Raw genomic sequence first — 13,128 nt, forward strand, 5'->3', positions numbered from 1 at the left:
CATTTTTATTAGATTTCGGTACTTAACGAACATTTAAAGGTAAGCAGAGAGATTTGCATCGCCTTAACATCAAATGAAAAGGCTTAGAAATCTATCTAGCTGCATCCCGACTGCAGGTGCACGGCTTCTCCCGCTTCTGTTGCTTTCTCTGGTCATCAATACCTTATTTATAGCGCACGCATGACCTCGATACAGAACTTGCGCTTCCCTCTCGCAGTGGCTGACATAAGCAGAGCTCATAGTGTCAGAAAGTGGCATCTAGCAGCTGGGGTTCAAGCCTTGCGGTGTAGTGTGAAGTTGGGAAAGGTAGTCTCCTGAGGACAGACGGACGCTGGTGGAGTAAACAAAACATCCATCAGTCCCGTCCTTCTGATTTCCTCCCTCTGTCTCTCCAGACTCGACAATGGGTGATGAGAGCAGCCTGTCGCGGCAGATAGGGAGCGTGGAGAGGAGCATGGTGTTCCTCAGGCAGGAGCACCTCACTTTACTCCACGGCCTCCACCTGGAGATCCTCTCCCTGCAGAAACGATGCTCAGGTGAGGGACAAGCTGCTGCTGCTACTGTGTACGATGTGCGTGTGTGTGTGTGTGTGTTTATGTGATCCCAACGTATACTTAATGTATGTCACTAACACCAAAGACTTGTTAAATCATTTATTAATGCTTTACAGATAGATGAGCTGGAGGAATATATACTTTTACTGATTTGTCACCAGTTAAGAGTTGTAGCGCTGCACCTAAGTATTATCTGCTAATTATAATAAGTGATGTTTTCAGACTGTTTGTATTGTCCATGCAACACCCCAAAATCCAAAAATACTCAATTTATTAACATGTATGATGAAGAAAAGCAGAAAATCGTTGCACTTAAGAAGTCAGAACCAGATAATTGATTAGCATCATTGTTAAGTTATGGATCCCTTTGGTTGATCCTCTCATTGTCTTGCTTTCTCTTTTTTTTGCTGCTACAGTTTTTTTTATTAATCAGGACCCCAAGGACCCCTCTCATTGACCCCCTACCCTTAGAGAGAAGATTTACAAAGATTTCTAATTACAGACTTTTACATTATTGGAAAGACAACAGTTCCATGACCTTTAATTAATTGTTTTTTGTTTTGTTTTTTACTTTATAATAATCCATTAAGCATGCACCCAGATGTTCATATGATGCTACCCACGTAGAGCCTTAAATAATCTGAAGCTCATTTTTAACGATTTCGCCTTGTTTCGGTGGACCACGTGACCAATATTTAATTTTGGAGGGAACATAAGCAGCTGTTGTGACTGTGTTTAGTCACAATCAGCAGTGCAGTTATTGTCATTTTCATTTCAAGTACCCCATGAGCCTGCAGGCCTCATTGTTCATCTAATGTGTGTGTCTGCACCGTCAATCAATGCCAGACAATGACTACATGGTGATGTCATGCTACAATTCCTGTAGATTGCATCATTTCCTGTTTCGGCCCTAATGGATTTGCCGCCCATTTAATCAAGCAAGCGAGTGCATATGAGCACACACATGTTTGCATTACTACATTTGTGTTCTGTTTAATTTCATTTATTTCTGGCTGGAGGCTTTCCTTATCCTTTACCGGTTTTGTTAATGCCTAAACCGATCACTCACCCTAACCTAGGCCTGGTCATTATTTTAACCTAAAACCATAAAACCATGTGTTTACCTTAAAGTTAATATTTAACGTTGTAGGGTGCAGCTTTGTTTCCAAAGAGTGGAGGAGAATCCCCTTATGTGACTGAATAAAGCATTTTTGGGGAAAGAATAAAATGTATACACACACACAAACACATGTCTTAATTGTCACACTCACAGTAGCACTTTGAAAGATGCATATAAACATATCCATCATGGTTAATCCATAGATCCCACAGCTTTAGTAATCCATATGAATGAGATTGTGGTTAACAAATACAGGATGGGAGAGCAGGGGGGGAAGGGGTGCGTGTGTGTGTCTGTGAGAGAGAGAGAGACGGAGACAGAGCTAATGTGACCGGTTGTGTAGAAAACGACCCCCTCCATCACTTTGTAGCTCTATTGCATGATCACATCTGGTCAATAAAGCTATGCTTGATGGTTACTGGTGTGTGTGTGTGTGTGTGTGTGTGTGTGTGTGTGTCCATATATTACGTTGTGGGGACATACATCAGTTTATATAGTCAGATTATGGCAAGACCTCATATGATAAATCATTAATTTTAGGATGAAGACTTGGGGTCAGGGTCAGTGTTAGGCAAGTACTGGTTATGCTTATGATTAGGGAAATGAATGCATGTACTGTCCCCAAAAGTGATGGAAACATGCTGTGTGTGTGTGTGTGTGCCGTTGAGAGACAGTCAGAAAAAGACACTAACACACCAACAAAGAGAGTGTGTGTATTTCTCTCAGTTTACTCGTCCTCCCCTCCTCTCCCTCTGTGTGTGTGTGTGTGTGTGTGTGTGCCGTTGAGAGACAGTCAGAAAAAGACACTAACACACCAACAAAGAGAGTGTGTGTATTTCTCACAGTTTACTCGTCCTCCCCTCCTCTCCCTCTGTCTCCACAGGGTCTCCCACTGTGAAGGCAAAGGGCAGCCCAAATGGTGCTGTTACAGATTGTTTATAATTTCTTGCCCACATGCAGTTAATGTTGCATTTGTATGCCATCAACATGTGACCAAACCTTCAGAAAGACAGTTCTTTTCATTATGAAAACGATTTAATCAATAAAGAAGTCACTGCAGTCTCTCTATGGCAACAAACAAACATATTCCTTCCTCAGAACTCATCAACGCAAATGTAAATCTTCATCCTGCAGCAGCTGCAGTCATTAATCTACTCTCCAGTTTGTATGTGCCTATAATGCCGCCTTTCATTTCCACATTCCTCTGAGGTTTCTGTGGGCCTGCACACGCAGGGACATTATAGCACTACACTCACTACAAACACACATCTCTTTCTGCTGGGTGTCTTTAAAGCTTCTTATGAGTGAAAAATCTGTTAAAAGCTTTTTTTTTAAAGGCAAAGTAAGATCAAATGGCCACTAAGCATCTTCACAGTTGCCACTATGCATGGCAAAGCAAGGCAAGTTTATTTGTACAGCAAAGCAATTCAATTCAAAGCTTTACATGAGATATAAAAGGTATTAAGAAAAGAAATGCAAGGTAATATAAAAAACAAACTAAAAATTCACTTTTACATTTATACATACAATAGAAGAAACCCTGATTCAAAGGAATTGCAGACTTTATGTTCTCTGACAGTTCGTTCCAGATATGTGGTTCATAAAAACTGAATGTTGCTTCCCTGTGTTCAGTTTCGACTCTGGGGACAGTAAGCAGACCTGTCCCACACCCTCTGAGAGGTCTGGACAGCTCATAACATCAGTTCACCACATCAGAAATATATTCGGCTCCTGGTCTTAGTGAGGACTCTGCCATCAGCATTTGACTCAGCTGCAGCTCCACAGACCTGTAATAACAGCGTTACAAAAGTTTCTGCATCCTCCTCCAATTCTTGATGTATTCTGAAGGTGATAGTCGGCTGGTTTTTATAAATGTCTTAAAGGGGAATGTTGAAATTTAGTCCATAACAACACAAAGAAATTATGGCTCGGTTTGTGGTCTTTAATGTCAGCTGCTGAAGCTGAGCACTGACCCACGGCTGTGTCCTACTAAGAGCAGGGTTTGATGAGGCACTCCGACTGGATGATGGTGCAGGCCAGCCCGTAGCGCTGCAGATCTCAGCACACCGGGATCTGGCCACCACTAGTTTCCCAGGGAAATCACTTATTCTTAGGCTTTGCACCAAGAGAGGACGACGACTTACAGATTGACAGGCAGCACCCCTTTTTCGGAGAAGTCTTTTTAGTGCTGATTATCCCTGTGTTAGTGTCCTCTTGTTGTCCACTGCTTTGAGTCGGTGGTAAAGTGGCGTCACTCCCACATAGTCCAGTCATGTCAACATTCACCTCTAATCAGTGGATTTTGGTTTCAAGCACATGTTTTCTGGAGAAATTTGTGAAAGTCGTCCATGGAGAAGGGGGAACATCTTGCTGCTAATTAAGTAATTAAGCTAAGCTCCTGCTAAGTCCTGGTCGCTGTGGTTCAGGCAAATGGCCTATGCTGTTGGTTGGTCACGCTCGCGTAGTACTGAAGAAGTTATGAAGATAAAGTGTTGAGAAATACTCCACTGTCCTTTATTTCTAGCAGAAAAAAAATACATTTGATGAACAGATTTAAACAGCTTCTGTAACGATCCACAACAGACGCCTGAAATCTTTCTTGTAATTATCACCTAGCAGCTTGCCAGGCCATGTTTACACATTTTAGATCATTTTCAAAGACAGACGCAGAATCAAATTGAGGTGACGAAGAGTCTGGAGGATGGCTGTGAGGCTGCTGATAGGCTAATGCAGTTTGCAGGTGGGATAGGTGATTGCTGCCAGCTCACTAATGCGAAGCCTGTAAGGGCAGAGCAAGGTTGAGCTGACGATGCCGCCTTGCATATTAGCTCTGCCTTTTTACTGCCGACCTCTCTTTTATTGTCCTAAACTCTCAGCGCTTCTTCATCAGCATAAAGGCGCTTGCGCTCCTTCAACAATAAGCTGAATCAATGTCTCTGCTCTGTTTTTGAAATAGGGGGGTTTTCTGAAATATAATGCATTTACTGTGTGCCATAGAACTTAATTAGGTGTGTGTGTGTGTGTCCTTCAGGATATCTTTGCAATGCTCAAAGTCGAGCCATGAAACAAAAGCCTCGAATGCTCAGCGAGGCTGTAGGAGATAAGCCTGACCTACAAAGCATTACACATTCTGGATGTGCTGAGCTCCTCATTTCCATTGTTTGACTGTTGATTTAAGAAATAGCTCCAAGAGCCGAATCCCTGCAGTTAACATAACTTCATAAGTGCTTCTGGCTGTTGTGAATGAGAATAATGACTTGATAACAGGGGAAAACGCCCACAAGTCTCCCACCAATAGCAGTCAGCTCAATAAGCACTTTGAGCTACAGTGCTTGTATGGACGATGTTATACAAATAAGGTTTCTTCTTCTTCTTCTTACTATTATTATTATTATTATTATTATTAATACCAGCAGTCCTGTCTGGGGTTGCTCTATCCTTCCTTCCTTCCTTCCTTCCTTCCTTCTTTCTTCACCCCCTCTGTCTCGCTCTCTTCATGCCAGCTGCATGGGTGGGCGTGTTATGCTGACTGCAGAGGGAAGGAGAAAGGGTGTGACAGAGAGACCAAGAGGAGGAAGAAAGAAAGGCCAAGACTACAACATGTGCTGATCTTTTTTTCATCACAAAATGCAAAAGCTGTTTTATTTACAACATTAGCTTATTTTTACCACCACTGCTTCTACTTCATATTTTAACAGACATCTGTGCGAGTGTTATGAGACAGTTGCGCGGCTGAATGATAGCTTTCTCCTTTTTTAGAATTAAACTAGTTTACGATCATCACCCACGGCTGATTGAGCAAGCCCATATTTCTGGCTATGGGAAAATGAAAAAGGACAAATCTATGCCGCGGCCATCTAAAAATTATTGGAGCCACACATGCAGACACACACATTCCTGTGTTTGAGCGTGTGCTGAAAGCTGACTGTGGAGATTTATCTGCAGTCAAGCCTCCCTGAATTACCATCAAAGTGACTGACAATTTGACCCCCACAACCCCGCCAGAGGCTCTAAGCTGAAATATTTTTAACAGGGAAAAATCCAACACTGCTAATAACCGGTCTGATGCATTATCTCCTCAGAAGCATAAACCATTAGTTGCAGTGTCGCACTGACATGAGATATAATCCACCCAGTATCTAAAAGTGCCAGTGTGCCAGATATCATGTCACGTAATATTTGGATAATCCTAATCATGTCGGTGAAGCGTCTCCCAGTAACACCATTCAGCTCTATTGCTGCCTCCTAACACTAAAAGAAAGTCAAGCAATCTTGTTTGTGATCAGAACTGTTTATTGTCCAATAAAATTCAGACAGGCGAGCTGCTGAGCGCCCAGCGCCTGTTGTCCGTCTGTGTCTTATTGGCGCGAGACAAATGGATGTAAAGGCCATCCACTAATGCAAGGCATAAAAGCCATCTATAAAGTGATACAGAGAATATAATAGTTATGCAGAAAAAAACACAAACCACACAATACACACCAGAGAGTCAGCCTCTTTTAGGTAAATGTGAAAGGAATTACTTGACCAGTTCTCCAAACAAAATCACACGTCACCTTTATTACACATCAGTCTGCAGAATGTTACTGTGAGAAACTGTGAAAAAATCCATCTGCCAGCACGCAGGGTAAAGGGCTACCCAGCTACATCAGATGTCTTGATAAATGCAGCTCTGCTTACGTTGCGTAACGGCAAGCATTTTCGACTTTTTTGGGGCTTCTGCTCGTTTGGTTTGCGTCCCCCTCCACAACAGATTGCACAGCCAGTAGTTTTTAATTTAAGTGAATATTGATTTCAGTGAGGAATGCTAACAATTCTAATACATCTTATTGAGGTTACAGTAAAGGACGGTATAACATTATTGGCCGAGTCTCTGACACACAGTCTTTGATGTAAAGTTTCAGATTTTTGCTTCATAATTTATGTATGAGCTCACTGAAAATGTGCTAGAAAACTGCACTGAGCATCTGTTCTGTTAACCAGCAACAGCAAACAGAAAACGTCAGCATACAGCTTTAATAAGACATTTCAGCACCACTGAGCGTCTATACTGAAGCTGAACAATATGACGCCATGTTTTTTCATGTGTTTTTTGCTTGTGTCTCTTTCACTTCTCTTTACTGTGTTTTGCCTTTTGTGGTTTTCAGAGTTGACAAGTGAGCTGAAGGTGAAGCCTCCAGGCAGAAGCCAAATAGGTATGTTAAAAGAAACCTTTCAACGTTCATATCCTCCTTCATAAATCTGTTTTTCTTCCTCACCAAACTCCATCATGAATCAGCTCTCTGCCCGGCTGTATGAAAGACAGGCACGTCCACCACAACTGCATCCCCCTCTGCCTCCCTTTGTCCTTCCTCTCCCTCAGGGGGATAGATCCCCATCAGCCGCCCTCTTCCCTCTTCTCACCCATACCTGCAGGCCTCCAGACCACACAGGCCACATTATGGGTGCAAAGTGTACCTGTATGTATTTTCCACACATGTGTGCAGTTTTCCTGTGTGACAAGAATTGGCCACAGCTGTATGGGCTAAGATACTAGCACTGCTGCAAAAGCAGCATGCCTCAACATATTTGGCTCATAGCTGACAGTTGCAGACCGTTTGCGCTGCCTGGATATAGTGATGCGGAGATAGGAAACCATTTTGTCACAGCGAATTAGAGACAGATCAGGCGAAGAGAAGTCAAAAAGCTGTGTGAATTTGTGTTTGTGCATGCAGAGAGTAAGGGGGGAGTCGTGCTTGGTTGCATTACTCAGCCATTAGCCCTCATCTCCTTTTCCAGGACAGGTTATCCCCTGATCCATCAATACGGCACGGCCCCCTGTTCGCCTCCCACCCTGACAAATTGATCCATCCCCATTTGCTTTTCCTGCTCTCGTTTTTCCCTCGTCGTCCCAGCGGGGGTGTCCACTTACAGACTTTGCTGAGAACAAGCAAGACGTAGAGCCAGGAACAGGGAGAGAGGGAGGAAGAGGTGGAAGGAGAGAGGTAATGAGAGGTAGCAAAGACAGCGATTAAGGGGAAAAGACAAGGCGGCAGGATGCAGTCAGCTGCAGACATGGAGGAGAGGAGAAGGCTATGGAAGGGTATTAAGATCACATTAGGTACTGTAGTCTATAGTTAGCATATGAGCTCAACCTGGGCGTGGTGATGGGCGACAGCAAACCTGAGACTGATCGGTCCTCGGAGGATCCATCCTGGAAGACAGAGGACTGAGGAAATAGAAGGAAGGGAAGAGATACTCGAAACAGAAAATCACAGATGAAAAGGAGTTGGTGTGATGAAAGAAGTGTTAGTGGCAGAAAAATAAAGTGAAAAAGACGACTAATTGGAGAGAAAGCTAGAGCAATGTAAAATGTGGGTCATAATAAAGCGATAAGATGTATCAGCTTCAGCCTCAAACCCAAAGCTTTTATCAATGTTTCAAGCACCCTATTACATTTAAGCCTTATATGGATTCTAGGCTTTATAGTTTCACCTCCAGGACTCACCAAACCTCCCTCCGCCCTTTGGGATTCTCCTACCCAGCTAGTCTGACCTATTTCTATGGGCGGAGGCATCAGTGCCGGCCTCTGTGGACGTAATCTCCTTCTCCTCTGGCAAGCTCCAGCTCAGTCAGCCCTGAGGCTGCTGCGCTGACTTTTCATCCACACCTCTCTCTCCTCTGGGGAATTTCACTGGAATGAAATAGTGCGAAGGTTGTCTACAGAAGCAAAAAATAAAATAAAATAAATTAAAAGCAGTAAGCAGTATACTGCATTAAACCTGACCTTGGCAGAGAGGTTGAAGTCCATGTGGAGGGGAGACCTCAAGTCATAGTGTTTTATCTCTTGGGAAAGAACAATGCCTAAATCAGCACTAGCTGATATTATAGAATTTAGCCAGTGGACTGTTTTGATGTGAGAATATATCAGATTGCAAGGACTGGCTTTGTGGACAGTGTATTATGTACCTGCCGGGCAGCATGACTGTGTCTCGCTCGAACCAGTAAAGGAGGGTTCAAATCAACATTGTTAAGTGATCTGGGCTCACTAGTTGTCTCTCTTACATATGTACGTACCGATGATTGATTAATCTATTAATCCAGCCTTCTAATGTAAAGAGTTGCTGCTTTTTTTTGGTCCATATTAAAATAAATGGACATGTCATCCCCAGCTACTGCCTGGACCAGCTCTAAAGCCACCGCACTGTACCACTTTCTAGCTCACAGATTATCCTCATCAGACTTTGAAAGAAAACTGGCGATTTTCCAGATACTCAGACGTGGTCTCATCACCCACTTTCATATCTATTTAACTGAGCGGATCACAGCCTAAATGCTGAATGATCAGCTCGATCCCTGAGATGTACCTCTCTGGTCATATGTGCTGAGGATTAGAGCTGGTGTGGCCCAACAAAGGCTCAGCTCTGCTTAAAGGGATGAGATCAGCCATACTGCCTCTATGGTAATGCATAGTGTGTATTAAACTGTGTGTGTATGCTATGTATGGTTTATAGTCTATTGTAAGAGAAATGGTATATGTGTGCTGATTTTGTTGAACAATGTAAATGTGGAAAAAGCATTCAGATTATTTGACTTATTACCCCTACAGGTATGTTTATACTTAACACTTGCACTTTTCGTCTCTGTTTCAGAGTTACAGGAGGAAGAGGAGCTCCTGGAGGCCAGCTGTCGGCACATGGAGAAACATCTGGCCGAGCGGGACTGCACCTTAGGAGAGCTTCGCAAGGAGCTGACTCACAAAGGGGCTTTGGTGGGAGCCCTCAGAGCTAATCTCAAGGAGAAGGAGCGCCATTTCCTGGAGGAGCTCAAACGCCGCAGCCACTGTTCCACCATCCTCAACACAGAGCTACAGAAACAAACCGAGGCAGCAGCATACCTCTCCTTCCAGCTGCATGCTGCCAGGCAGAAACTGCACCACCAGCGGATGCAGCAGAGGCAGGGACTCCTTGCCAGAGCCAACAGTCAGGGGGCCCAGTATGGTGCCGAGCAGAACTCGGTTTCTCCACAGATGCCATCAGGAGCCTCGCCTTCCTCTCCAGTGGTAAAACCCAAGCGCAAAAGTGCTCGGGCCTCTGCGAGAGTGGAGCGGGCGCGGGAGTGTGTGCCCATAGAGAAAGTGCTGGGCCCTGCAGAGCCCACAGCGATGCCGGACCCTGCGCTCTTCCTCCACCCTCGACGGCACAGGGCTCGTTCCAGGCAAGCTGTGGTGCAAAGACAGCCTCCGCTGGGCCTGGAGAAGGAGGATGAAGAGGACGGAGGTGCAGAGGGGCCTGTGGAGCACCAGGACGAAGCTGCCAGACTCATATCTACAGCTGCAGCGCCCCCTGCTGCTGAGACGAAGGCAGATTAGCGACTACTGTGACCTCTGCTTTTAACTGCAGTTTTATCACTCTATGATTATCTTCTGTCAGACTGTTAATGCTGTTAACTGTTGTTCTGCACCTTGACTGAATTGATATTGAGACTGGTTTTAGCTATTGAACTATATTACACTTATCGTAGATACTTTTTTAATATGGACTTTGATATAACCTTAAATAACTTGCAAAGCAAAACTCAGTCAGCGTCACTTTAAGTCAGTCTTTAATGGAGTTAGATAAATTATCTGTTTACACTGGTGCCACAATATACTGTGGAGCCTTATCTCAAAGCGACCCCTGTTTGGATTCATGCTGAGGTTAGGGATGGTAGCGGCCATTTTGGGTGGATCGGGAGCACTGCTGCGTGCCCCCACCAACTGTGACCTTTCAAGGCCAACCATAAATCAGCCATGTGACCAAACGTTTGTGTGGCCCCTGACTGAGTCACATCTGAAAATATCTGAAGTGGTGTGCAACGTCTGTGTGAGTCCTCCGTATGAAGAAGTATAGGTTGGAAGGTAGTGTGCTCCAGTTACTTTGAGGTAATTAAAAAAACAACAACAAATTTAGAGAGAATAACTTCATATCATTGTATTTTTTGCCAGAATTTTAATCCATGACTGCTGCAAATCACTGTCTGATTTGCTGGAAAGTGTCCATGGAACTAATTTTTTAGGACACTTCTGTGTTGTCCCCCACTGATTTGTGTTACCTTAAACCAGAACCCAGAACCTCAGCCAGTTATGTCTGCAACAACTGACCGTATGACCTGACCCCAGACAGAGGGCAGCACCTCAGGAGACACTATTTGAAGGGGAAATAGACTTTGACACACGACCTGAAACAGAAATAATGAAGCTTCAGTTGAGGTTCCCTGGTGCAAAAAAGCTAACCATGGGTGCAATTGACTAAACTTTAGAATTAGATCACAATTTGAAGTCTATTAAACTACATGCTAATCCCACTCCATGTTATGTATTAATGTAAAAATAAAACCGTTTATACATCCAAAAGGAAAATGCTCAAGATAACACACACACACACACACAGAGAGAGAGAGAGAGAGAGAGAGAACGCTTTAAAAATATAAATACATATCACAAGAAAACTTTATTAAAACAGTCAAGTCTCCACATCTCATTATCACTTGCAAAACAAACATGCTGGTGATTATCTTAAGAATACATTGCAGCCTAACTTGTGGTTAAATAAAGCAGCTGTCAAAGAGAAATAACTTCAAACTGCAGTGTTTGCTGTTTGATAAATGCCCGTCGGAGGTGGAGGACAGACCAGACAGCAGGACTGTTGGCAGACTTCGTGTCTTGGAGCAAACAACACAATATTTAGTGTCATGACTGCTTAGTTTTGACTTGCGTCTTGGACCGTGTGTGGGTGTGGTTTGCGTACTAAACACACACACACACCCACGAGACTACTACAGCTTCAGCTGACTTCTGTTTGAGGCTGCGGTGTTGGGGTTTCTTTTCACCTCAGGTAAAACGGACAACCGAGGACACGACCGGAGGTTTTGGTGTGTTTTTAACTGAGGCTGGGTCTGATTTGGGGGGTGGGCTGGTTGCAGTGTTTGTTTTTCCCTTTTACTCAAATTCCCAAAGTAGCTGTGACAAAGTGCACACCGAGACAGTGACTGTGTACTGTAAATGACAGGATGGTGTGCTCAGCAGAAAGCTGTGTTTGTGTGTGTGTTTGTGTGTGTGTGTGTGTCTGTTATCCAAACACATGCACATGGTGGCCCCTAGTGTAACAAGCAGCAAATAGCATCTTAAAAAAAGCAGTAAAAGACAGGTCACTTTAATTGACTATATTTTAATGCAGGACTCCCTTTTTGTGTTACTTCTTTGTTACTTTTACAGTAATTGCTGCCTTATGATAGAGGAGGCGTGGACATGAGAAATGCAGTGTGGAAACTTAGGACATTTCTTTACTAACGTACTGTGTCGTTTTGTTTCTGAAACACTTTTATAAGACTCGATTTGCATATAAAGGTATACTGTTCGTAACTTGGCACCTCAGTTATTTTTGATTCAAAGTCGCGTCACAGTCGGCGTGTACTCGACGTGATGTAACTGAGCATCAGTAGCTGCAGCCCTTGTCTTTGAAATTAGCCTTCCTGTAGGACTGAATTTAACAGTGATTAGCTGCTGTGAGGCTTTTCTCTCCTTCTGCAGCTACCGCTTAGAAGTTTAGCGTTAAGTTTTTCCCAGTATATCTTCAATAAAGCAATATATCGATATATTTATACGTTATTAGTAGGTCATGTCAGCTGGGTTAAGGACACTCGAGGTGTTTAAATAGATTTTATGATTAACTTTGTATTTTGTAAATGTTGAGCTCAGTATGTTTTGCTTAATATTTTTCTGAACTGTGTAATGGATTTGTTTCATTTTACAAAGTTCTGTTGTCCCTGAATCCCTACATGATTAATTGTTATGCTATGGTTTATAGGAAGCATATCCCAGTGAGGACTGGATGACATGGGATGCAGCATGAAGCAAACAGGCATATTATTATGCCGCATGAGACTGTTGGGATGAAAACGAACTAAACCTGTCTTCTTTTTTAGCAAAAATGCAAATGGGATGAGGGTTTTCATTCACCTCTCAACTGGTAAGCCATTAGCATGACTGTGTGCACTATTCTTCCTCAAGTTTCATGAGGCAATAGGGGATAAAAGTACAAAGCTGTCTTGTTGAGAACTGTTTTTTCCCCCCTAACAGGAATCCTGAACTTAGACTGTTAGACTTCATGTCTTCATTTCTCCACATCCTCCAAATGAAGCGGCAGGTAGATTTAACTCTCCGTCCACCTTTCATAATCAAGTTAACATCCTGCATACAACATCATAGAACCATCTCACATTTTAGGTGATGTATACTCTGGTATTATGTAACAACTGGGACAAATAATCAAATTACTGCTTGTCTGCATTGAGGGAAAATGCTAATGAGCCAAAGAGGCCCACCACTAAAATTAACATGAAGTCAAATGGTGTGATGCCTTAATGAAGATGTCTTTTCATGAATATTTCAGCTGAAGAGAGTAAATCTTCACCGCCCGATTCGCTTTTTCTACT

General features: G+C 43.3%; 1 protein-coding gene across 1 annotated transcript; it reads left to right on the plus strand.

The window, feature by feature from the left end:
• The first annotated feature begins 403 nt into the window (after positions 1–403).
• Positions 404–10,024, plus strand: si:dkey-54n8.4 (coiled-coil domain-containing protein 92). The gene is made up of 3 exons (XM_041941415.1): positions 404–536; positions 6,822–6,869; positions 9,306–10,024. The coding sequence occupies exons 1-3, from the start codon at positions 404–406 to the stop codon at positions 10,022–10,024; spliced, it is 900 nt and encodes a 299-aa protein (XP_041797349.1).
• Positions 10,025–13,128: the final 3,104 nt, after the last annotated feature.

The sequence above is a fragment of the Chelmon rostratus genome, chromosome 7, assembly GCF_017976325.1.
Source record: "Chelmon rostratus isolate fCheRos1 chromosome 7, fCheRos1.pri, whole genome shotgun sequence".
In the NCBI taxonomy this organism is placed as follows: Eukaryota; Metazoa; Chordata; class Actinopteri; order Chaetodontiformes; family Chaetodontidae; genus Chelmon; species Chelmon rostratus.

Bases quoted from the DNA above. Each gene is read 5' to 3' on its own strand.
- si:dkey-54n8.4 (XM_041941415.1), top strand. From the start codon at position 404: ATGGGTGATGAGAGCAGCCTGTCGCGGCAGATAGGGAGCGTGGAGAGG. The intron at 537-6,821 runs GTGAGGGACAAG...TGTGGTTTTCAG, and splicing joins CCTGCAGAAACGATGCTCAG to AGTTGACAAGTGAGCTGAAG. The intron at 6,870-9,305 runs GTATGTTAAAAG...TCTCTGTTTCAG, and splicing joins TCCAGGCAGAAGCCAAATAG to AGTTACAGGAGGAAGAGGAG.